Here is a 26,903-nt window from a genome sequence, read left to right on the forward strand (position 1 = left end):
CCACCTTAAGGGGGCGCCAAAAGGGGTAAAGAAATTAATTTGAAAGCTCATTTTAAGCTGAGGTATCGAAATATACACTGTCAATACTACGAAAAATGAACGGCTACGAGGCTTCACACACTGATTTAACAATTTTGTGACACCGAAATATAAATTGTTACAGGATAGTAACTGTTAAGAAGCGCCACAAACCTTTCCAACTGGGGGGGGGGGGGGGGGGCTTTTTCACAGACAGGAATAACTATTTAAAGAAATAGGGGGGGGGGGGGGTGCGCAAAATTGATAGTCTGCCCCGGGCACCTGATTAAGTCGCTACGCCTCTGTAAACAACTACCAAAAAAGTTTTCAAAATGGCGAAATAACAGCTAAAACCGATTTTCTAACATTGTTTTTTTTTTAAAGATTCTTTTCACACTTTATGCCCCCCCTCCCCCCGCGTCTAAAATATATCGTCACATTGATCCGACCACTCCCTTCCCTCTAGTTTTTAATACCGCTATGAATGACCCCAACCTAATCCATACACCTATTAAGTTCTATTCTGGGGTCAGGGTCAGCTAGGTCTGAAGGTTATGAGTTCATTGACCTCATCTGATCACCATTAATGACTAAGCAATTGGTTATTGATCCACAGGACAACTCCATACTAATCAGAACAAAGGCATTAGTTTTATGACCGGTAGTGGTCTTTCAAGTAAATGTTTTCATTTTCTTCTGTTTTTATATACCTCAGATGCCTGGGTTTGTTTTGTTCTTAAAAGATAACGCCCGTACCTTTTAGCCGTATAGATTCTAGCTATGTGAATATATTGCCGATATTCCAATATTTATAATACAACAGCCAGCAACGTTCATAAAAGTTTAAATTATGTAATATTTTTTGTTGAGTACCTATTATCAGTCAAAGCACATTAAAACAGGTTTGAATGATTAGTTACACGAATAAAGAAATCATTAAAACATAGTTCAAAACACCGTCAGACTATATTTAACAATGTTTTCACAGTGTTTCCGTTTCTAATCTAGTATAACTTACTTTCTGTTACAAAAAAAACCACTTTGAGTAAATATGATTGTATGACAGTTTATTTATGAATTATTTTTTTAATAAAAAATAATACTAGCGTGTTTGGCATGCAATTCAAATTATATATACATGACAAATTATGGCAATGGAATTATTAAAACATGAAGTATCAGCAGCGTACAGTTTTTGGCAAGTTTTGTGCATTGTTATCTGGCAAATACTAGTAACATCAAATAGATGGCAGATTGGTTGTTGTTATCAGAGTTTCTTCCAGGCATCACTTCGGGAGAGTGGAGGCCCCCCCCCCCCCCCCCCCCCCCCACGAACGAAATGGAATTTATATAGAAAATGGAAGACACAGGCACAGCTTTCTACCTTTCTTGTTACTTTCGGTTTCAAATAGATAAGTAAACTTAAAGAGCCTGTGGTAATGAGATATGATTAAAGGTGATTAAACTGGATTCATTAAGAAAACTACATTTGTGGCATAATTAGTCACATGGGTAGTGGCATTAATAGAGGCAAAAATAGTGGCATGATTAGTGGTGACGAGGGGACGGCGTGGCAAAGCGCGCTATTGCTAACCTTTAAGTCCCGAGTTCGGACCCCCGGGCTGATGCGGCTCGTACGCTGGGAAAAGCAAGCCAGTTTGAAGAGAAAACGCCAGTTAAATCACTGCTAAGATCACCCTTGAGACAAATCAGGCTGAGTCACCGGGCAACATGACGCATAAAATGTTATTTACTGATGTTTGATGGACTCCCCATCTAGATTACAATTGCGTACACAGTAGAAGTAGAAGAGACAATGAACGAGAAACCAACAGGAATAATGAGTACATTGGCAAGCTTCTAGCACTGAAGTCTGGGAAATGCTGATTGTGCTAAACTTTAAATGTATCTAGTCTTTAAGTAACGTTCTATAAACAAATATATTACATTTCAATAGTCATTCAAACACCAGGAATTGTGACACGACTAAAACATATTTTGTAACAGTTACAGCGCATTTTGTAATACATAAAACACATTTTGTAATACCTAAAACATATTTTGTAGTGGCCACAGCTAATTCTGTAACACCTAAATTACATTTGTACCAGCTAAAATAAAACTCTTGGGCTCATACAGGTTCGAGCTTCTGAAGATCGTCGTCTGCTTCCTCCACCTTCTGAATCTCTTCCTCCGTACAGCTCCCATTCAAGTCCAGAATGAGGTCAATCACGTCCCCGGGACTTCCCGTTTCGGAAAGTTCAGATTCGTCATACATGTTGTTGTTTGGGCTGGGGTTGGCCAGGGTCATGTCCTTGACATCCCAAGACTGGCCGAAGGTTTCAATTTTTTCCTTCAGCTGGGCCTCGAACCTGGGGATTGGCGGAGTTAAGCTTTGTAATAGGGCTGGTAAGTAGGTCACCAACCAGTTCTACCTACTTACTCGCCCTATATCCTAGGGTTTTATAAAACTGTTGTTTCTTAGCATGGACGGGCACATTTAGTAAAAGAGTGTTCATCTCTAATTGTGATAAATATCATAACTCTGTTACTCTTAATAGGAGCCATTACAAGATTTTTAGTTAGTTCACAATGTTTGCTTTTTGTGGGTTTTTGGCAAATTTTAATACCCAATTTTGACCCACTTCTAAATACCCAATTACTTTTTAACTTTCTTGATACAATTGTCTTAGATGACAATGCAAGAATATCCAATTTTCAATTTCATTGTATCTTAATTGTTCCTAAAAAAATTATTTAAAGATTACTATATTCAACTATTTAGGGGTCGATAACAAAATTTCATACTAGAAAATAATAAACCGGGAGTGATCTCCCCTAAACTTTCTCGAATTTTCTTATATAACTCGGAATATAGACATGATTTTTAATTACTTAAACTTTTAAAAATAGAATAGAATCTCGTAGAAAAAAGAATTGCGCACCAAGCGAACGCCAAAACAAAATGTGCATAATAGTGCGCAATATTATTAGTACTTAATAAATTTTCATGCGTTTTTTGAGAAATCGGAAATAGCGTAAATTACTACTTCCGGTCAACAGAAATTACTCAAAATTTTATAGAAGGTAGAGAATTAGATCTTTTACTTACAAGTGAAATTTCATGTATCTATCTGAAATAGTACTCAAGTTATAGGCTTTTTAAAAATTCAAAGTAAAAAAAGTACCACTTCCGGTTATCGGAAATCGCTCAAAAGTTTATACGGGTCTACGAATTTGATAAATACTTATATATGAAATTTCATCAACCTAGCTGTAACGGTACTCAAGTAATCGTGTTTACACACAGACACACACACACACAGACACACACACACAGACACACAGACATACGGACAAGATTGCAAAATTATATTTTTCCGTATCAGTGAGGTGTAAAACGTCGAGATTTGCAAAAATCTTGATTTTTTTTTTGCAATACTTTCTCTATACTTCGTATATACGAGAAAGTAAAAAAACAACTTATATTAAAGAAAGCAATTGTTATGACGTCATCAGTATGGTTGGTAATGAGAGTGAGAGGTTCAAGAAAACACAAACGCAATTTCAACTCCTTAATTTTAATGGTTGATACTTTAGTCTTGGAAAAAATAGGAAATAATCTTGAACATCAATAGTGGCCAGCCTTAGAGGCCAGCCCTACAACACTTTACAAACATGAAACAAAACAGATTTACAACCTAGTAAAGATAGCGTTTAACTGTCCTATCCCACTGGCCCTCACCACCCAGCTTGGGGTCTATGCCCTGGCTTAACCTCGAATACAATAGGGTATCTTATTACGTGTTTCCCTAAATTTGCATCCCAGGTTAGTTGGGTCCGACGAAGGCCAAAGACTAGGCGACCGTTACTTCCCTAGCCTGCACTTCTCTATGTGGGGAGGGGATGTCTTCATATCAGGTTGCGGCTGTCCAAATTCAGATGTGGGACGGGAGGGGGGTGGATAAACCACTAGCATCAACAATGGACTCAGTTATAACAGCAATGTTTTGTTTATTCTTTTCAGTGCAGAAAGCTTTCTAATTAAAATGTTTTTTTATTTTTGTTTAATGTTAACATGTTCTATAGATTTCAAACTTCATCATGTTTTGTTCTAGAATTTGAATGTTCGACTTACCTGTAGTTTTTCGTATTGACGGTTTCAACAGGTGTGGCACCAGCCAAACAAAAGACGTTCCTGATGATCAGCGGCACCAGACCAGAGATGAGGGTGACAAACAGGTGATTGGCAGGTGAGATGTAGTAGCTGCTGCCGTACGCCATCACCACCAGGAAGACGAAGAGAAGGAAGATGCCGATTTTAACCACTTCTAGTGTAGCCTGTTGGTGGGGAACATCATAGGTGATGGGTTAAAGGGTCAATGTACAAGGCAGGTCGTATAAGGTTCAGCGATTATATGAGGTGATGAGTCATAGGTGATAGGTTAAAGGGTCGAAGTACATGGGACTTCAAATAAAGTTTAGGGATATTATCAGGTGTTGAAGTAGAGGGATCATTAGAGGTTAACTGGTCATCAGATAAGATATGTTAAATCACTTTTATTTCAGTAACTCTTCTAAAAATAATACTAGAACATAGTTCATAATCAAATAATTATTAACAGGACCATGACTTTGTGACCTTAACATCGCTCTCTACGATAGGACCAGGACATTGTTACCTTAACATAGCTCTCTACAATAGGACCAGGACTCCCAGCACAGTCCATGGTACAACAATGAAAGAAAAATTTCTCGGACATGTGCAGAAAGTCGTCCCTAGTTAGAAACAGCAGCAGTTGTCTCTGGTGTAGTCGGATGTTGCCGTGCTTCACGTTAAAAAGTCTCTTGGGCTGGGGAACCGGAACTTCCGCTACATCAACGGCCATATCGTCTGCGCCATCTGGAAAAGTTGTCCAAAGGACTTTCAGTAAACAAACTAATACATACTTGTAGAGCTCAAGTTTTAAGAACATCAAATTTAAGACTTTTGTTCTTAGCAGAACCATTTTGGCTAAAACAAATACAATTAAAGTTTTTGATCAAACGATGCTCTTGAATAATGCAACGTCCAAAACGTGGATTTCCTGCACTGTCCTAAATTATTATTTTAATCTAGTTTCATGACAGCTCCCAGATTATTTTTAATTAATAAATGCATATTTATACTTTATAACCATCTCTTTAAAACTGCACTAAACTACAAAATATTGCTTTTGAAATGTATTTTTTTTAATTAAAAAAATCAGTACGATAACAGCTATAGAAACAGATGTTTGAAAGACAGGAATATTTGAGTTCTGTATCTGTCCTCAGAAGCCAGACAAGGAGTCAAGGCAAACTGATGCTGTAAACGTCTGAGGCTAAAAATTTGAAAAAAAATGTGCCACACTCACCAGTTTCTGAAGCGTCATCTAGTTTCTCAACATCCACCTTAAAAACTCTGTTGGTTTGTTGGTGTCTGGGTTTCATAGCCTCGGCTTTCACAGCTTTCTGCTCCTTGGACTTAACGGCATCCAGCAATATGTTGTAGAAGGCGTCGTACCCCAGCCCTACACGACTGTACGAGTCCCGGATGTACATGAAAAACAGCAGCACCACCGGAAGGATGCGGTAGATGAGGTCAGCCTCCACCACCACGGTTACGATTACCATAGCCAGCACGTGAACCAGGAAGTTTGTGCCGATGGTGAGTACGATGAAGACGAAGAGGATTGTGAAGAAGAACCAGAAAAGTTGACAGCCGTTGTAAGCTTTGATCCTGTCGTTAGGTTTCTGTTTTAAAGATTTGACTCGGCGATAACTCTTCCGTATAACTTGAACAACAAGCTGCAGCATTGGGGCGTGGTAGATGATAGACATCATCACATACATGGGAAACAAAATGGCTGCCAGTATCCAAATGGGCAAGACGAAAATACCACATCTTTTAATTGGCATTCGAAGTCTTTTGAGTTGATACCTAACCCACGTGACATGTTGTCTCAGCTGTTTCTTCCATGAAAGGTCGAAGATTTCGTTGTAAAGTTGACTGAAAGTTTCAGTTGTGGCGCCGTCTATGATTAGAAGAGCGCAGTGAAGAATGTACATGATTGATATGACTGCGACAATAATTTTCCCAGAAACACGACCAGTGTAGAAGTTGAATTTCCGTTGGAGCCCGCGAGATTCGAACGCCTCCCCCAGAAACTGGAAATCCAGGTCATCAGCGGCCATGGCGTACATGAAAGGGAGGGAGGGGATGACCAACACTGTCATGACGAACAGGGTTCTGAACGCTCGGACAACGACGTTCCATGGAGGCGAGTGGGTGCAGCAGATAGTGCCACAAGCAGGGTAGCGACAACAGTCTTCTAGGGGTTCACTTTGGCGGATCTGTGGGGAAAGGTTTGATTACTTGCGGGAGCTTTTGTTTATACGAAAAATAATCAGGCTAAACACATTATTTTACGGTAGAAAAAATACCGGGTTTGATCTCCCCTAAATTTTCTCGTTCACTCTTATGTAACTTAAAGGAGGATGGTACGTCCAGTGCAATCGGGATATTGACATTTTAAAAATCATTTTTATAACTTTTTTAAAGAATAAATCGCGTTGAAAAAAACGTAAACATTCTGTTTATAAAGAAAGAAAACAAAATGTATTTGCCTTGATGATATTACAATAATGCTTGAAAAATTCCTTTTGACTTTCGAAGCTAATTGTGCACAACAGTTATAGAAAGTTCTTGACTTTCTGGACCACGGGAGTAGCTGAATAACCCACAATGATATTTAACGTGCAGGCAAACACTTTACCTTACACCGGATGAAGGCGTTGAACAAAGCCTTGGTGCTGTTGATTGTTGACCCGCCCTCAACCAGCAGCTTGTCCATATTGACACTAAACTCCACCTTCTTCACGTGACACAGGTAGACAACATCTTTGACCAGTGAAGGTAGAAATTTCTTCACCTTGGTCATCTTCTCCCACTGTTTACGTCTGAGGGCCAGGGATTTTTTATTCGTCCTATTCGACAAACATCAGTTGATAAAATACACACTTTGTACAATACATACAGTTTATGATGATATCAAGCTATTAAAATCTGGGTCTATGGTAACTTCTCTTACAACGTCTGTCTACATTAAATTTAATTAAAAATTGTGTTTCTATGGTAACCAACTTACCTGTACTCCTCGGGATGATGTGTACAAACTATCTTAAACGTCAGATTATCCGCAGGGAAGTAACAATACGTGTTGTACCTAAAGTGATAAGTTACATCAACAGCATCAAAACATAGCTACAGCAACATTCTCTTTACACATTATATTATTCTATTGTTATAATCAAGTACTGATAAGTTTTAAAAGATATATTAATCTAATTCCATTATATTTAATTCCCGAATGTATTTCTAACAATGTCTATTCCAAAACTGTATAGGTAAATTTAGCTTATTTGCTTGTGAAATTGTATTTATCAAACACATTTATCCTATAAATAAATTCTGTTTGGTAGTCTAAAAACTTTCTATTTGTAGTAAGCGAATAGATTCAAAGATTGCTGGGAGATTCTAGAATAGAGATGAATTGTAAAGACATTTAAAAGATGCAATGATAGCTACTGATAGAAACGTCTGTGTATTTGGGGATAGGTTAGGGTATGTATGCAGCCTTCAAAGATCTAAAACACAAGCGTATATAGACAGAATAAGGGCAGTGCATCCAGCCTTAAAAAAGAAATGACAAAAAGTGCATGTAGTCTTTTAATTCGCGGTAAGATAAAAAAGTGCAGGGTTAGATTAAGGTGAATGCATAGTCTTTTAATATGAATACTCCAAAGTGTAGGGACAGAATAAGATGAGATCCAGCCTTTAATAAACAGGGAGTGATCTCCCCTAAACTTTCTCGAATATTCTTATATAAAACAACAGGGGATGGGAACTCGGGCTATAGACATGATTTTTAATCCATTTTAAATACTTAAAGTTTTAAAAATAGAATAAAATCTATTGCACATCAGAAGTGCATAATAGTGCGCAATATTATTAGTACTTTAAAAATTTACATTAGTTTTTTGAGAAATCGGAAGTAGCGTAAATTAGTACTTCCGGGCAACGGAAATTACTCAAAATTTGACAGAAGGTAGAGATTAGATCTTATACTTACATGTGAAATTTCATTTATCTATCTGAAATAGTACTCAAGTTATAGGCTTTTGAAAAATTCAAAGTAGAAAAAGTACCACTTCTGGTTATCGGGAAATCGCTCAAAAGTTGATATGGATCTACGATTTTGATAAAATACTTATATATGAAATTTCATCAACCTAGCTGTAACGGTACTCAAGTTATCGTGTTTACACACGGACAGACACACACACACACACACACACACACACACACACACACAGACATACGGACAGAGTTGCAAAACCCAGTTTTTCAGACTGGATTACGCATAAAACCTCTTAATTTTGATAAATCTGGATTGATAATTTTTGCCCGATTAAAATAAGTCCTCTATACTTCGGATGTGACGAAGGACTGAGGTGTAATACGGTGAAAATTGTTAAAATTTCAATTGATTTTTGTGCACGATTACAATACTTTCTCTATACTTCGTATATACGAGAAAGTAAAAAGGAAGGGAAAATTGCAAGGTCATATTAAGTTGAATGCATAGTCTTTCAATAAGAGGTACATCAATATGTAAGGAGAGATCAGCCTACCTGTAACCCTCGGGGATGAGGAGGGGGATGTAGAGAAAGATGATGACCGTCAGGGTAAGGATAAAGATTTGGAGGGCCCACACCCAGTCGCCGTTGTACACGTCATCACAGTACAGGTGCTTCCGGTAGTCGTATCCACAGCACCTGGTGACGTAGTGCACAAGATAATATTTCATGGGTGGAAAAAATATTAAACTCGAGACGGCAATATCTGCTGACATAATACGCAATAAATCGCATGTTACTTTACACACGAGGCGTTGGTGTATACTCAATGAAGGTTGTTTTTTACACTTGAATACTTGTAACACAGCACATAGCAAAAATACATGTTGAGTAGATTTTCGACCAAGGTCTGACCTGTAGACTAGACGTCCCCAGCCGTCATCATCATCAACCAGAGCTGTACAGATCTCCACAGCGTCTGAGTATTTGAACGGGTGTTTTACCGTGGCGCCGTCAACGTCAAAATCTAAAACATGGAGGAGCAGTTTCAAAAACGTTACAATGAGTTTTAAGAAAAAGTTAAGTATATTGACAGGTACTGTACCTAACATGGATGTGTTGTGATAAAAAGTAATGTGTAAGATTTCGGACTAGATTTTGCATTTATTGTATTAATTAGTTTTATTTTAAATTAGACTATCTGTAATTTTACATGTATTTTTACTGTTTTATTTTCTGCAAGTGGACATCCAGATTGGTTTAATTGGATTAATAAAATATTTTTAATGATTGCTTTATGGTCGTACTGCATATTTTGAACTTCATGATCTTCATGAAAACACCTTTCACACGAAGAAATTGTTTTTAAAACTGGCAATCTCATCTATGTCAGCCTTTACTAATATACAAAGACTAGCTGCATACCCGTGATCCGCCACGATAAATCTTTTTTAAATGTACAAACTTGGGAACAGAACAAAACTAAACACAACACAAACACAACACAAACGCAAAAGAAAACACAAATACAAAAACACAAACACAAAAGAAAACACAAACACAATGAAAACACAATAGAAAGCACAAACGCAACACACAAACACAAAAGAAAAAAAAACGCAAATAAAAACACAAGTGAAAACACAAACACAGTGCCAACACAAATGCAAAAAAAAACGAAAACACAAACACAAACACAACACTCATAACATAAATACAACTTAAATGCAAACATAAACGCATAATGCTTTTACCTGCCATACAGCACTTTATCAATTCATGCATTTTTTTCAGTTCTTAAAATTTAAAAAAAAATGTGCAATAGAGTTTCATGACTTAAACCATTGCGAACCTAATGAGCGTGATGACACGTGTATAATGTTGCGGAATAGTTGATTAAAAATTATCATAATAAACAATACGTTCAGTGACTAAAATAAAAAAAAAAAATAGCCTTTTATCAAACCATGCTATTTATAATATTCCAACAATAATGTCCTCTTACACATCTACAAATTTTGCATTCACATTTTTTTATTAGCGTGATTGAATTTATTTTTAAATTAGCTCCCTTGGCAAAATTACAAAATAGCTTAATTTTTTCGACCCCATTATTATTAAAATGTATCCTTTTTTTCTAGGAATCTAAACAAAAATAATTTTTGACATTGGTCCGTTTAATGTTTTAGTAATTTGTGTGTATTAAATATTTTCTTCAGGTTATGCGAAAGAGTAAAAACGGTGGCAACTATATAATAAATTTAAGTCGTTATATAAACAAAACCTACTCAATTACATATTATAAGACACTGCGATGCAAGTAAAAAGCACGACATGTGGTGTGTTTACTTTTATGGTTCCAAAACTTATAGCGATGACGGAAGGAAGGAAGGACTGATACATTACCAGTCCGCTTATATTATACATTTGTGTGTTGAATTTTTGTACGAATACACTAATACTGATATTTTCACTTCTTCTTCGTTCTTAATTTTTAGTGTTGGAATGGATCCCCCTCCAGCACAAGTATACGTGTCAACTAATTGACATATCTTTCCCCGCCTACAGCCCCCTCGACCACACTCCTCTGTGGCATCATTTATGGAAGCTTTATTAGAATATTTTCAACCCTCTAGCGTCGAGTTTCTAGAACTATCTCCACCTGTACTGACCCCTCAACAGATAATCCCTCAGCATATTGTCCAGCTGGTCATCTTTAAGATCGTCCAGACAATCTGAAGGACTCACACTCAGGACCACGTCCCTCTGGGCGATACCCACTGTCGCGAAAGGCTTCAGCAGGCCGTAGTAATACGTGTTGACCAGCAACAACTGGGAGCTGCCCACACCCTGGGTTCGAAACCACCTGAAACAAACATTTTTTTAAATTACTTTTTTTTAATTTGCTCTCACAAATTGGATGTACATGGTAATAATACTGATCAAAATATAACGTTCATTAACACAGGTATTTTATTTTAAAAAGGATAACATGCAATGAAAAAAAACAATCTCAAGTAAACAACGGAACTGAATGTTATCTAAAACCAATACGATGACACAATGCTCGTGTGTTATCTGAGACGAAGGTTTAACGTCAAGTACTCGAGTGGCGCCACAAGAAACCACGGCGCAGTGTTTAAACAAGATTTGAAGATATTTCTGGAACTTTGAAATTTGAATCGGTTAAAACAGAAATGTTTTGTACTGAATCATTGTGATCCAAACCACACCACCATCCCCCCCCCCCCCCCCCCCACACACACACTTGGCTTCAAATCTTCTTATTGTTAAAGTTTGCCTTTGGCTATAAAAAAAATGTAGGGCTTTTATTATAGGCCTGTTAAATAGTTTTATTCTGTGACGTTTATCATTATCATTTTTTTCCGTTTGTGCCCGAGACACAATGGGCAGATGAAGTAGAGTCCATCTATTTAAACAATATCAGCATGGCGGTGAATAGTAGTGTATACACCATGTCCAACCGCCTTTACATTTCCTTACGTAAGTCAGGTACCCGTCAGAGCTGGGTAGACTCAGCAACGGGATCCGAACTTGAGACTTTCGGGTTAACAGTCTGGCGATGTGTGACTGCAATGCGTAAAATACTCCTCAACCTAGCTCTAAGATCTGCTTTTATTATAACGCCACTATTAAAACATTTTATTGCGTCTCAAACATAGTTTCACAACACGCAAAAGACACACGGTCTACATCGGCACTTAATGAATTCAATGGCAAGGAAAGACGTTCGGCCTTTGACCTTTCGGCTCTGATTTTTACATTGAATTAAACGAGGGCTGCGCATGGTAAAGGTTTAATCACGTACCGCATCAAAGTGTAATTGGTGTATCCTGGGCATGTCTAATTCGTGGTGTAGGCGGGGAAGGATGGGGAGGCATGCGCTGTGTGTCTAAAAATAGACCGGGTCATTAAACAATGCACGGCCTTAGTGTAAACATAAGTTAAACGGTGTGTACACTGTCAGTGGTAAGAGAGGTGGGGGAGGGGTGACAGACACATTACATCGAGATTAAAGTAACTGAGTTATAAAGTGATTACATGGATATAATGTTATTACAGAGTCATTACACTCCACTATTCCTATATATATATATATATATATATATATATATATATATATATATATATATATATATATATATATATATATATATATATATATATATATGTGTTTTTTCCATGATTACATGCTCGTATTATGCGACGACGAACCCAAAAGATGGCCACAGCTAATGTTTCATAGGAATACAATACAACTAGCCCAATATCGTGGCTGTGGTTGTGTACAAATATTACATGGAATTTGAATCAACATTATGAGTTCTAGAACAGTGATATGTAGACATTTGGTGTGTACACCGTTATATTTGATGCTGTAGATTGCTAATATTAGTTGGTACAGGAAGACTACACAAAAGAGAGAATCGAATGATTTTATAGTAAAGTTCTCTTTTTGAACCTGACGGTCCATGGGGTAAATGAAGTAGAGTTTACTTATTTCTGTGACCTCGGCAAATAAAGGGATAGTGTGATCAGCACTATGCCCAGCCAAGTTTACATCCCCTGGCGTGAGTTAGATACCCATCAGAGTTGGGTAGACTCAGGGACGTCGTGAACCCGGATTCGAACTCGAGGCTTTCGGTTAGCAGTCTAGCTCTCTAACGCTAGGCCACACTGTCCTCAATGATTGTATAGACAAGGCCTCGGCTATAGATTTAACACGTCCTACTGAAAACTTTATTTTATTAACTATTAAAATACTACGAAGTAGTATCAATATTGTCTTTAGTCCCTAGCTGAATCAAAAAACTCCTGACCGGCCCTCTATATATCGTTAAAATAGCACAAGAACAAACAAGAAATGCTGGCGACTTACCTCCATGGCTGAAAGGCGTCTTTACGTGAGCGCTTGCTGAGATCGAAATCCGAACTGACGTTTACAAACTTGACGTGGTACTCCAAGATTCTCGTCCCGCTGTCCTTGTTGAAAAACTGGTAGATGCTGTCGATGAACTGGGTCTCGTTTGTCGGTGTAAACTCACACACGTGTGTATGTGAGGGCGGTTGTGGGGTAGCCCAACACACGGGTATACCAAGCACGAAACAAAAGCAGAACAAGGCGGCATATACCTTGACTAGACTCATCCTAGTATGGTCACAGTACTTTCGAATCTTTCACCAGGGGAACTAACGGTACGACACACCTGTAGTTTCCCCCTAGTGACGTCACACTGACACGGCTGACGAGGCCCAGATTTGTGTTGTCCGACACGCAGCGTTGACAAAAGGAAACCGGCGGAGCGTGTCAGACGACACACCAAACTTGAGACGCCCGAGCCACTTATCTGCTTGTAAAGTGTGTGTAGTTGGTGTGTTTTTTTTTAATACCCAGCGCTCTTTAAGTGCTTTCAATTACTTTTAATTAAAGGATAAAAAAAAACTGTCCATTAAGATTAGTGCAGTTGGGTTGTACATAGGTCATAGGTTGTTTAACAAAGAGGATATATCTATATATTGTAGATAACGTTGCTCTCTAAATAGTATATGCTAGAATGACGAACTAATTAATGAAGTAACAACTTATAATCAAAACAAAAAATAGATATACATGCAAATGAATTATAAAACTCAGTTTGATTATTCTTCTACAATTGCGCTTGGGAAAAAAGTATAGGTCCTATATTTTAGATTTAGCTGTGTAGATAGTTAATTTAAAATGTATATTACATCTGTCATGAAATGAGTTTAATTCACACAGCTGGTAGGTCTATATGGGGAAGATGATGGTGGGGTGTCTTACAACTTAGTTTAGACGGAAGCACTTCAGCTACTTATTTAGGTTAAGAGGACAAAACAGAAGCAAATTTGTCTTAAGGAAATCTGGGCAACACTGAGGAGTTAAATATTTATAGAGAGGGGTTTTTTTTTTGTTGGAAGCTTTAACCCAAGATTACGGGAGCGAAACAGAATGGATTTTTTATAAATAACAACACCAGATTGAAACGGCTGGAACTAAAACTTGTATGCTGTGCCATTAAAAAAAAACTAAAAAAATAAAAATATTTTTGTTTTACAAACACAACATAAAATTTGACTGGAGCTGTTTGTTAATCTGTAGATGCGTGTGTGCAAGTATAAATAGTTTTTACGTTGTACAAAACCAGCTTGACCATTAAGTACAGGTTACTTTAGACACCAAGTTTAGATAACGTTGTCATTTCGTGGTTGTATCCCTTGAACTATAGTGACACATTTCAACCATTGCATTATATTCTGTGGTAATTCTTGACCTCTACTGTTCATGTCACCGCCGTTATCGTAATCGAACCATGATGGATCAAAACCTTGATTATTTTGCTTATTAACAAACATTTCTTATTGAAATAGCTATATAATTTTCCTTTAATTGGTTGTTTATAAATGGCGTCACAATTATTGTGCTTCACCATCTATTCAAATATCGTCACAAACTTCCGACACCTCCCATACTCAAAAATAATCTAAATCGTGTTAAACTTTACTTTATGTAGTAAGTTCTTTTTAAATTTTATTGAGTTGTTTCCCCTTAAAACCACTTCCATGACTTATTGCTCCTTATAAATACTCTAATAGACGTGTCCAAAGAGTTATATTTTAATAGTTTTGTACAGAGGCGATTTTAATTAAAAAGGAATTTCTTTTTAGCGCATTTTCCTTTCTGGAGAATTGCGTTTATTAACCCGTCATTTCTGGATGTATGAATGTATGAATGGATGGATGGATGGATGTATGTCCGCAGCTTTAAGTCGTATCTCCTCCTCAACGAAGCAATATCGATGACTTTACCAATCGATTCCTGCCATAATTTAGAACAATATTGCCGAAGAAAGTTTTCAAAAATATCCTTTCATTCGGTCACAAAATGTTTTTTGAATTAATTAAAATTTGGACCGAATTACTAGGCATTTTTATCCAACCACACCACACGCGTCATCACGTTCAATAGCTGCGCCATCACGGTCAGTGGCTGCGCCATCACGTTCGGTAGCTAGGCGCGCAATGGTTTTTAGTCATGTAACTCTATTGTAAATAAAACATGTAAAATACTGAAATTTTTTTTTAATAAAAAACGTTTTAATAACTAACCAATGGTTTTACTAACCCTACGACAGAGCTATTTTTAGATAACATAAGGAAATTGCGCTTAAATGTCACTAGACTTTTTTATTAACTTGTTTTTTTAAATTATTATTAAAATAAGAAATAATAAAGATTGACATTCAAAACTATTAATATAAATGCAAAAAAAAATATTAGACTAAAACAAAAACGAGAATCCAAAACACAGATAAAACCTCCGTGTTGAAATACTTAATCCAACTTAAAGCTTGATACCAAATATCTTTCCAAAATTAATTCAATATACACAACAGTACTTACATTTCCCTCATAATGTCATTTTATTTAGCTTTTAACCCAACGTGTGCTTATGCAAAATTGTGACATTTTCTTCACAAAAGAAATCTAGCAGAGCGTGGTTTCGATCCACGGGTTATGGGCCTAGCACGCTTCCACTGCGCCACTCTGCTTCTATATATAGTTGACATATTATGAATACTATTTAAAATTAGTAGGAAATCTAGAGAAACAGATGTTAAAACCCAGGATAGACAACGTTGCCGTACCTGATATACAATTTAAAAGTCATTTTAGTTGTAACATGTAGGGAGGGGTGGTGAAAATTGGGACAGGCTAAATTCAAAATTTGGGACACTAATGGGAGAGGAGATATGATCACAATAAAAAATAAACAGGACGAATGTATAATTATTTCAATGAAACGGCATGTGTTTACCTTTTCAACATGAACATTAAAAGTTAATTTCCATGCACTGTTCATTTCAGACTTTTTTCTCCGGGGGAGAGGGGGCACTTGACATTTTCGGGGGTGGAGGGAGGCGGACTACATTTTCCAGGGGGAGAGGAAGGTGGACACTGGTAAAAGTATATTTCTATATAAATTTCATTTCGTTGAGCGGGGGGGGGGGTGAGAAGAGACGGTCAATTCATCAACAGCAAGCCAACTAGCCGTCAAATTAGTACGAAATATATAGTGATAGACAACAAACCAAGACATCAACAGCAAGCCAACTAGCCAAGTCATCAACAGCAAGCCAACTAACCAAGACATCAACAGCAAGCTAACTAGACAAGACATCAACAGCAAGCCAACTAGACAAGTCATCAACAGCAAGCCAACAGCAAACCAACTAGCCGTCAAATTAGTACGAAATATATAGTGATAGATGTTAATACCAAGGATAGACAACAAACCAAGTCATCAACAGCATGCACAACTAGCCAAGTCATCAACAGCAAGCCAACTAGCCAAGACATCAACAGCAAACCAACTAGCCAAGTTTTCAACAGCAAGCCAACTAGCCGTCACGTCATTAGCAGCAAGCCAACTAGCCGTCACTTCATCAACAGCAAGCCAACTAGCCGTCACTTCGTCAACAGCAAGGCAACTAGCCAAGTCATCAACAGCAAGCCATCTAGCCGTCACTTCATCAACAGCAAGCCAACTAGCCAAGTCATCAACAGCAAGCCAACTAACCGTCAAGTCATCAGCAGTTGTTTGAATAAGTGCTTTCAAATTGATAACAATGTGTAATGTAAAGCGTCTCTAGGTATCTCTATGTTGTGTCCACTCGATCAACTCGTCTGTTGTTTTGAGAGATTACAATGAAATATTGGTATGGGCAAATGAATTTATTCTTATAGGGATGGGAGGCCAAAACTATTAATTAATATTTAATGGAATCATCGACAAAAAGATTTGAACAAACTTATTTCAAGTTCCGGCAACCCCGGAATTGATCCGTTCAATTTTAACTGGTCGAAGTTTTTTAAACCTTATTGTTCACGGCACAACAAAAGTTTGTTGCGTCCTTTAAAATTTGTATGGGCCAGATCACACATCTCTTTTCAAAACCAGGTGCGAACCGCAGCGGGTGACACCATTTAGGGGGGTGACACCAAGGCAAATAAACCGGGAGTGATCTCCCCTAAACTTTCTCGGATATTCTAATATAAAACTACGAGGAATGGCAACTCAGGACATCGACAATATTTGTAATCCATTTTTAATTACTTAAACTTTTTATAACAGAATGGAATCTCGTAAAAAAAAAAGAATTGCACACTAAGTGAACGCCTAATAAAATGTGCATAATAGTGCGGGATATTATTGGTACTTTATAAATTTACGTGCGTTTTTGAGAAATCGGACGCAAATTCGTGAAGCGTTCCATATTTTTTTCGAACGCCCCCCACGATCAAGCTGGGTACCAGGCGGTAGGACGACGTCCCGAGCCTGGTTGGTGTGGAAGGAAAGCCCGGCGAGAACCGACGGAAGTAGCGACAGATGTGTGGGAAACTCTTGTGGTCGGAGTTTGCTACACTGAGGCCTGCCTGGCTAATGGAAGTCAACCTTCTGAGCCGGTTTCCGTATAAGGAAGGAAGGAAGAAGTACTTTCGGTCAACGGAAATTACTCAAACTTTGACAGACGGTAGAGAATTAGATCTTTTACTTATATGTGAAATTTCATTTATCTATATGACATAGTACTCAAGTTATAGGCTTTTGGAAAATTCAAAGTAGAAAAAGTACCACTTACGGTTATCGGAAATCGCTCAAAAGTTGATCAGGATCTACGATTTTGATAAAATACTTATATATGAAATTTCATCAACCTAGCTGTAACGGTACTCAAGTTATCGTGTTTACACACAGACAGACAGACACACAGACATACGGACAATATTGCAAAATTATGTTTTTCCGTATCAGTGAGGTGTAAAACGTCGAGATTTTGCTCGATTACAAGACTTGCTCTATACGAGAAAGTAAAAATAGCAAAATATATAGAGAAAAACTTAAGGGCGGGGGGTGCAAATCGAAAGTTTGTCCCGGGAAGGGTCGTTACGCATCTGGGGGGTGACACCATTAAGTGCCGCAACGGGTGCTACCCGACCTCGCTACGCCACTGCTCTTCATTCTTCTGTATTATTGACAGAATACTAAATATAAATCTATGTGTAGTGGAATTATTTTAGAATGTGATTTGGTCTTGTGATTTTTAATGAGGTAGGTTTTAACTTGGATAAATTATTAATGTAAACTATAGGCCTATGATGAAATCATTCACTCGAGATGACGCAGATTTAAAAAGAGCGAAATTAGAAAATTAAATGAATACTGGAGTTATCTGAACTTGAAATAAGTTGTCTGTTCTGACGTCAGCGTATATTTAAAATACCAGTTTGTCCGGGTTAAGAATGTAGAAAATTCCATGTCCTCGCGCAGTTGGTTTGGCCAAGTCCTCACCCAGTTCGGCCATGTCCTAACGCAGTTGATTTGGCCATGGAAGTAAACACGAAGAAACACAAATATAGAGATTTAATGCATTTTGTATAGCTTTTCAATTTGTTAATAACTTAATTCCTCAAATTCAAGTACAACAGCAGAGTGGCGCAGTGGAAGCGTGCTGGGCCCATAACCCAGAGGTCCGTGGATCGAAACCACGCTCTGCTAGATATTTTGTTTTCATGACAAAGAACTCATTATTCTTCAGTATTAATGATATTAACTGTAAATCTGTGTGTATTGGAATTACTTTGGAATGTGATTTGGTATTGTGATTTTTAATACGGTAGGTTTACATTGAATTAAAAGGAAATTGATTAATTTAAAATAGTTGGTTAGTTAAAACCATTCGCTCAAGGTGATTTTAAACCATCCTCTAGACAGTTGTATTTAAAGCAGCAGCTCTATTTACATTTGATTTATTAATTAATTTAAGAAATACGAAAAATAAACTAAACTCATTATAATTTGTTTTGATAAGGGTCAACGATGTTACATGACTAGTTATTAAAACAAATTAACTCACTTATACAATAAGTGAAACGATGTTAGTTTAGGAACACGTGATTAGGCGACTATTTATGTCACATGAAGCGATATATAAACATTGTCTAAAGTTTTGACAAGGTGAATCCAGGTTTTGGTCCGCTGATCGCCACTGATGTTATTTTTTCTGATGGCTGTTTACTTTGAGCGAGACAGGTAACAATAGACGTCATTACGTCCAGTGGTTGCGCGGTCACGCCTATCTGGTCATGCGTGTTTAGAGGTGGGGGCCGTGATGCAACAACAAAAATACAAATTTTCTGTTACTTCTGATGATCCTGATGTTTACATTCCACCACATTTTCACCGCAATGCCACGAACGATATTTTAACGAGGTATTGTTCAAGTGAACTGACCATGACGTAACTTCAGCTTAGGTATATGTTGGGAGGGCTAATATAAGGCCAGTGGATCTTTCGATCAACAATTTCATTTCCGTAGTTGGTGGATGAGATTTCTCAGTTTACTGAATAAAAAAATAATGTCTATCCCAGTTAAGGTTCTTGATATGGGCAATCTCGACATGTTCGAAATAGTTGGTGTTAGAAAAGTGAAGACTCTTGAAAGGACCAAACAAAAGATATACTTGGCTACACTAGAGGAAGACCCCACGGTGAAGAAAGTCCTGAAAGTGTTCAAGAATACCAAGAGATCGTACCAAGCTTTCCTGCGTGAAGTGAGAGTGTTGGAGAAGATTTGCCATCCCAACGTCATGGTCTACGAGATTTCGATGTCTTTTCCTAAACACAACGTCATTGGCATGCCGTACTGTGAACTCGGTGCCCTCTACAACATGATAGGCATGATCGGTCAGCGTCAGATTGACCACTACCTCCTTCAGATGTGCAGTGCCGTCAAGTACCTGCATGGTCAGAACATCGTACACAGGGACATCAAGCTGGACAACATCTTGCTGGACGCGGAGCATCACCTGTACATCACGGACTTCGACATGTCCTGCAAGGTCCAACCTGGCTGTGTGCTGGTCAACAGGAAGGTTGGAACTGTTCCGTACATGGCACCAGAGATGCTGCAAAACCCAGAAGGATGGTACGACGGATTTAAGGTAACGTGTCTCTTGTTGCACTTATTAATAGTTTGTGTGCTAGTTAGAAAACATAGTTTTTTACAACCATTAAGATAGTCTTACTAAAACCTATTAGCATAAGCAAAATGCTAGTTGATTTAACATTTTTACGTTTTCTATCTCCAGCTTGACATGTATGCACTTTGTATCCTCAGCTTGACATGTATGCCCTTGGCGTAGTGCTGTGGTGCCTGCTCTTTCAATGTGATTGTGACGAGCCAGAAGAAACCCTGGACTACCTGAAGATGACCAAGACGTTTGTCTGGCCGTTCCCCATGCTGTTGTATAAGAATGTATTGGAGAACCTTCTCCACCCTGACCCCGCCTCCAGGTGGGACATCTCACAGCTGATAGAAACTCTGGGAGAGGCCGCCTGGCTGGCAGAGAGAGTGCAGCAGCTCTAGATGTAAAAGCACGTTTGGTTCGTATGGTCTTTTAGGTTTTATTTTATTTCATCTCCTTTTCTATTTGTCTCCTTTTTCTCTGCATGTTTTTTTCTTCTCACTTTTGTTTCTTTCGTAAATACTAAAATATTTCACGCTAACATTTTTTTCTCACACTTCATGTAATTAAAATCTTGCTGTTTTTAACGTGTCAATCTGTATTTTAACAAATTTACTATCCTAGAAATCAAAATATGTTTATAGCTACTCTATTTGAAACACTCATTAACCTTAAATAATTATCATTAACACGTCTTGATTTACCAGTGCATGGTTCATTGATTGTCAAGAAAAAAATTGAATATTTAACAGAATTATTTTTAAAACGTTTGGCTGTTTTCATTTAATTCGGAATAGCTTCAGTGGTTTTAAATCAGACTAAGAAAATAAAACATTTATTTTGGAATAATTTCTGATGCATATAAGAAATAATGTATGAAATATTACCATAAAGCAAATAAGATTTAACCAGAATTTAATATTTAGATCAGTTTATATAAAATTGCAAATCTATAGTGCTTAATTTAACAATAGATCTCATGGTATTAATGAATTAGCAGTTATTTAAATTTTAGTTCATGCCTAAATAAGAATAGAAAACAATGGAGGCCATTTGCTTCTGGGCCTACATTTGTATATTTAAATTAAGAAAAGGCATCATTAATACATCGCTTAATAGGAATAACATCGCACCTTAACTACCGTAAAACCAGTCGGAAATTTGATATTCCTTTAATTGCTCTTAAACTCATTATTAAACTTTAAACTCAAAACACTTCTAAACATAACATTTAAAAACTGGTTATATATTTTTTTAAAGTTTTAATTTTCTGTAAAACAATAAATATTAATTTTGTTTGATGTGGTAACTAACACACTAATAAACTAACAACTGTTGTGGCCCCGGTTGGCCAAACATTTTTAATCAGGCCACACTGGCCCCGCCATTGTGACGGTCCCAAGCCCGTGAAAACTGAGAGGGAAAATGGTCGATTTGAATTGCTGTAGACCTCCTGGAACATCATCAGATAAATAGAAAATTTAAAGCTTTTTATTGAATTGTTTACCTAGGTCATATGAAGAAAGCATACATTGAATAGCTACTTAACAGAATCGTGTTCGCATATTTAATATAAATATTTTTAAATAATAATTTACTTGTATTTACTTCGCATTATTTTGAAAGTGATAAATTATATGGCTGTCTCTCTTAAAAAAAAATTTAATTTATTAATTTAAAATAATTCATTTCAAAGTTTATCGGTGATGACATAAGCACAAAATTAGCACCCAAACTCATTATGACATGACATTGAGTTTTAAATCTGGAACTTAAAATCTTACATTACGTTCGTGAATATGCTATGTGAGCTTGATATGTGTAATGGCTTGCGGTGTTTGTTTTATCACAGTGCTTTTCTATATATATATTATTAAATTAGATTAAAATTCGTTAAAATGTATGTTTTAAATTAGTTTTTTTTTTAAATGGTTGAGAAACAGTTATTTTTTAATTTGCTTAGTAAAAAAATATAATGCCCCGATCCTTTCATTAGACTGCTTAAAAATGAGTAGTAACTCATTATCGAAAGGACCTATCATCGAGATGACCCATCAAATCTACGATTAGACACTATAAGTATTATATAAGTGTTTTAAGTGCAAGCGCGAACAAAGTTAAAACAAAACAACTAACAGACAAATAAAAATCTGACAAAAACCAATCAACAAACCTTACTTAAACCACTTATTAAAAAATGGACAAACGAACGAAAAGTAACTCACTAATAGACAAACAACCAACGACAACTAGCCCACTAACAGTCAACCAACGAACGATAACTAACCCACTAACAGACAACCAACGAACGACAACTAACCCACTAACAGACAACCAATGAACGACAACTAACCCACTAACAGACAACCAACGAACAACAACTAACCCACATACAGACAAACAACGAACAACTAACCCACTAACAGACAACCAATGAACGACAACTAACTCACTAACAGACAAACAACGAACAACTAACCCACTAACAGACAAACAACGAACAACTAACCCACTAACAGACAACCAACGAACAACAACTAACCCACATACAGACAAACAAGGAACAACTAACACACTAACTGACAACCAACCAAACACGGAAAAATAAGATATTTATAGCAAGCCAACTAGCTGTATAGTCATCAACAACAAGCCAACAAGCCGTCTAATCATTAACATTAACCATATCAGCCCTCATGTCATTCACTATAATAGTTGTCAAATAAAAAATATTAACTGGTGTTAAATATAATAAGATAAGCCAAAACATCAATAGCAAGCCAACTAGCAGTCAAGTCATCATGTATGATACAAATTTCCAAAGGCAAACAGTCGAAAGTATGATTCTTTATTTTGTTTTTCTATTCTTTTCTGTTGGGTTTTTTATGCATATTTTTTAAAAAATTAAAGAATTTTTTTTTTGCTTTATTTAAATCATAATATTTCCGTTTGCTTTTCACTTTAAAACACGCAGATTTAAAATGAGCGAAATTATAAAATTAAATGAATACTGGAGTTATCTGAACTTGAAATAAGTTGTCTGTTCTGACGTCAGCGTATATTTAAAATACCAGTTTGTCCGGGTTAAGAATCTATATATATAATTCTCTTCTGAGAGCCGTTAGAAAACAAGCTGCAAGCGCCTCCTTGCAGTCGCCTCTCTTTCTCTCTATCACTACCACCCCCACCCCACCCCCACATTGTTTGGTGAGCTGTGGTCACGCTGTTTACATTTTACAATCATAGAGACGGGTTTGGTGACGGCTATTAGGGGCAGATAATTTAGTTTGAAACTATTTTAAACTTAGAGGAGGTAACTAAGAGGAGGCTGCTTTCGCGTGGGGGGGGGGGGGGGTTTAGTGTTTTTAAGCAAATATTTTCAGTGGCAGCATTGGTACTGTCGAATTCACAAATTATAAATTACTGAAAAGTAGAAAAACAACAACTAAATAGCGGCGTATGATACGCAGCGGGTCGGCTCGTGTAGGAAATTCCATGTCCACGCGCAGTTGGTTTGGCCAAGTCCTCACCCAGTTCGGCCATGTCCTAACGCAGTTGATTTGGCCATGGAAGTAAACACGAAGAAACACAAATATAGAAGCTTAATGCATTTTGTATAGTTTTTCAATTTTTTAATAACTTAATTCCTCAAAATCAAGTACAACAGCAGAGTGGCGCAGTGGAAGCGTGCTGGGCCCATAACCCAGAGGTCCGTGGATCGAAACCACGCTCTGCTAGATATTTTGTTTTCATGACAAAGAACTCATTATTCTTCTGTATTAATGACAGAATATTAACTGTAAATCTGTGTGTAGTGGAATTGCTTTGGAATGTGATTTGGTGTTGTGATTTTTAATTCGGTAGGTTTACATTGAATTAAAAGGAAAATGATTAAGTAAAATAGTTGGTTAGTTAAAAACCATTGGCTCGAGGTAATATTAAACCATCCTCTAGACAATTGTATTTAAGGCAGTCAGCTCTATTTATATTTGTTTTATTAAACAATTAAAGAAATACGAAAAATAAACTAAACTCATTATAATTTGTTTTGATAAGGGTTAACGATGTTACATGACTAGTTATTAAAACAAATTAACCCACTTATAAAATAAGTGAAACGATGTTAGTTTAGGAACATGTGATTAGGCGACTTCTCACATGAAGCGATATAAAAACATTGTCTAAAGTTTTGACAAGGTGAATCCAGGTTTTGGTCCGCTGATCGCCACCGATGTTATTTTTTCCGATGGCTGTTTACCTTGAGCGAGACAGGTAACAATAGACGTCATTACTTCCAGTGGTTGCGCGGTCACGCCTATCTGGTCATGCGTGTTTAGAGGTGGGGGCCGTGATGCAACAACAAAAATACAAATTTGCTGTTACTTCTGATGATCCTGATGTTTACATTTCACCACCTTTTCACCGCAATGCAACGAACGATATTTTAACGAGGTATTGTTCAAGTGAACTGACCATGACGTAACTTCAGCTTAGGTACATGTTGGGAGGGCTAATATAAGGCCAGTGGATCTTTCGATCAACCATTTCATTTCCGTAGTTGGTGGATGAGATTTCTCAGTTTACTGAATAAAAAAATAATGTCTATCTCAGTTACGGTTTTTGATATGGGAAAACTCGACATGTTCGAAATCCTTGGTGTTAGAAAAGTGGAGACTCTTGAAAGGACCAAACAAAAGATATACTTGGCTACACTAGAGGAAGACCCCACGGTGAAGAAAGTTCTGAAAGTGTTCAAGAATACCAAGAGATCGTACCAAGCTTTCCTGCTTGAAGTGAGAGTGTTGGAGAAGATTTGCCATCCCAACGTCATGGTCTACGAGATTTCGATGTCTTTTCCTAAACATAACGTCATTGGCATGCCGTACTGTGAACTCGGTGCCCTCTACAACATGATAGGCAAGATCGGTCAGCGTCAGATTGACCACTACCTCCTTCAGATGTGCAGTGCTGTCAAGTACCTCCTTGGTCAGAACATCGTACACAGGGACATCAAGCTGGACAACATCTTGCTGGACGCGGAGCATCACCTGTACATCACGGACTTCGACATGTCCTGCAAGGTATAACCTGGCTGTGTGCTGGTCAACAAGAAAGTTGGAACTGTTCCGTACATGGCACCAGAGATGCTGCAAAACCCGGAAGGATGGTACGACGGATTTAAGGTAACGTGTCTCTTGTTGCACTTATTAATAGTTTGTGTGCTAGTTAGAAAACATAGTTCTTTACAACCATTAAGATAGTCTTACTAAAACCTATTTGTATATGCATAAAGCTAGTTGATTTAACATTTTTACGTTTAGTATCTCCAGCTTGACATATATGCACTTTGTATCCCCAGCTCGACATGTATGCAAGTTGTATCCACATTTTGACATGTATGCACTTTGTATCCCCAGCTCGACATGTATGCACTTGGCGTAGTGCTGTGGTGCCTGCTCTTCCAATGTGATTGTGACGAGCCAGAAGAAACCCTGGACTACCTGAAGATGACCAAGACGTTTGTCTGGCCGTTCCCCATGCTGTTGTATAAGAATGTATTGGAGAACCTTCTCCACCCTGACCCCGCCTCCAGGTGGGACATCTCACAGCTGATAGAAACTCTGGGAGCGGCCGCCTGGCTGGCAGAGAGAGTGCAGCAGCTCTAGATGTAAAAGCACGTTTGGTTCGTATGGTCTTTTAGGTTTTATTTTATTTCCTCTCCTTTTCTATTTGTCTCCATTTTCTCTGCATGTTTTTTTCTTCTCACTTTTGTTTCTTTCGTAAATACTAAAATATTTCACGCTAACATATTTTTCTCATACTTCATGTAATTAAAATCTAACAATCTTGCAGTTTTTAACGTGTCAATCCCTGTTTTAACAAGTTTACTATCCTAGAAATCAAAATATGTTTATAGCTACTCTATTTGAAACACTCATTAACCTTAAATAATTAATATTAACACGTCTTGATTTACCAGTGCACGGTTCATTGATTGTCAAGAAAAAAATTGAATTATTTTTAAAACGTTTGGCTGTTTTCATTTAATTCGGAATAGCTTCAGTTGTTTTAAATCAGACTAAGAAAATAAAAAAAATTTTGTTGGAATAATTTCTGATGCATATAAGAAATAATGTATGAAATATTACCATAAAACAAATAAGATTTAACCAGAATTTAACATTTAGATCAGTTTATATAAAATTGCAAATCTATAGTGCTTAATTTAATATTAAATCTCAGGGTATTAATGAATTAGCAGTTATTTAAATTTTAGTGCATGCCTATATAAGAATAGAAAACAATGGAGGCCATTTGCTTCTGGGCCTACATTTGTATATTTAAGTTAAGAAAAGGCATCATTAAAACATCGCTTAATAGGAATAACATCGCACCTTAACTACCGTAAAATCAGTCAGAAATTTGATATTCCTTTAATTGCTCTTAAACTCATTATGAAACTTTAAACTCATAACACTTGTTAATTTAACATTTAAAAACTGGTTATATATTTTTGAGTTTTCATTTTCTGTAAAACAATAAATAAAAATTTTCTTTGATGTGGTAACTAACACACTAATAAACTAACAACTGTTGTGGCCCCGGTTGGTCAAACATTTTTAATCAGGCCACATTGGCCCCGCCATTGTGACGGT

At 37.1% G+C, this 26,903-nt stretch overlaps 3 protein-coding genes and 2 non-coding genes across 5 annotated transcripts; 4 read left to right on the forward strand and 1 right to left on the reverse strand.

Moving 5' to 3' along the window:
- Window positions 1-1,336: 1,336 nt before the first annotated feature.
- Window positions 1,337-13,461, reverse strand: LOC131939240 (uncharacterized). Its single transcript, XM_059297440.1, has 10 exons — window positions 13,079-13,461; window positions 10,851-11,044; window positions 9,094-9,205; window positions 8,734-8,877; window positions 7,188-7,265; window positions 6,816-7,026; window positions 5,415-6,393; window positions 4,701-4,921; window positions 4,157-4,359; window positions 1,337-2,390 (listed from the first exon to the last, which is right to left on the reverse strand). The coding sequence occupies exons 1-10, from the start codon at window positions 13,345-13,347 to the stop codon at window positions 2,150-2,152; spliced, it is 2,652 nt and encodes an 883-aa protein (XP_059153423.1). The 5' UTR covers window positions 13,348-13,461; the 3' UTR covers window positions 1,337-2,149.
- A 5,245-nt stretch (window positions 13,462-18,706) lies between these two features.
- Window positions 18,707-18,778, forward strand: Trnam-cau (transfer RNA methionine (anticodon CAU)). The gene has a single exon. It is a non-coding gene; the product is annotated as a tRNA-Met (tRNA).
- A 902-nt stretch (window positions 18,779-19,680) lies between these two features.
- Window positions 19,681-20,648, forward strand: LOC131939225 (uncharacterized). Its single transcript, XM_059297426.1, has 2 exons — window positions 19,681-20,223; window positions 20,400-20,648. The coding sequence occupies exons 1-2, from the start codon at window positions 19,681-19,683 to the stop codon at window positions 20,646-20,648; spliced, it is 792 nt and encodes a 263-aa protein (XP_059153409.1).
- Window positions 20,649-23,912: 3,264 nt separating this feature from the next.
- On the forward strand, window positions 23,913-23,984 carry Trnam-cau (transfer RNA methionine (anticodon CAU)). Its single transcript has one exon. It is a non-coding gene; the product is annotated as a tRNA-Met (tRNA).
- An 888-nt stretch (window positions 23,985-24,872) lies between these two features.
- Window positions 24,873-25,913, forward strand: LOC131939226 (uncharacterized). The gene is made up of 2 exons (XM_059297427.1): window positions 24,873-25,328; window positions 25,665-25,913. The coding sequence occupies exons 1-2, from the start codon at window positions 24,873-24,875 to the stop codon at window positions 25,911-25,913; spliced, it is 705 nt and encodes a 234-aa protein (XP_059153410.1).
- The last annotated feature ends 990 nt before the right edge of the window (window positions 25,914-26,903 follow it).

The sequence above is a fragment of the Physella acuta genome, unplaced genomic scaffold, assembly GCF_028476545.2.
Source record: "Physella acuta isolate Inbredline_101_S28 unplaced genomic scaffold, ASM2847654v3 ptg000269l, whole genome shotgun sequence".
In the NCBI taxonomy this organism is placed as follows: Eukaryota; Metazoa; Mollusca; class Gastropoda; family Physidae; genus Physella; species Physella acuta.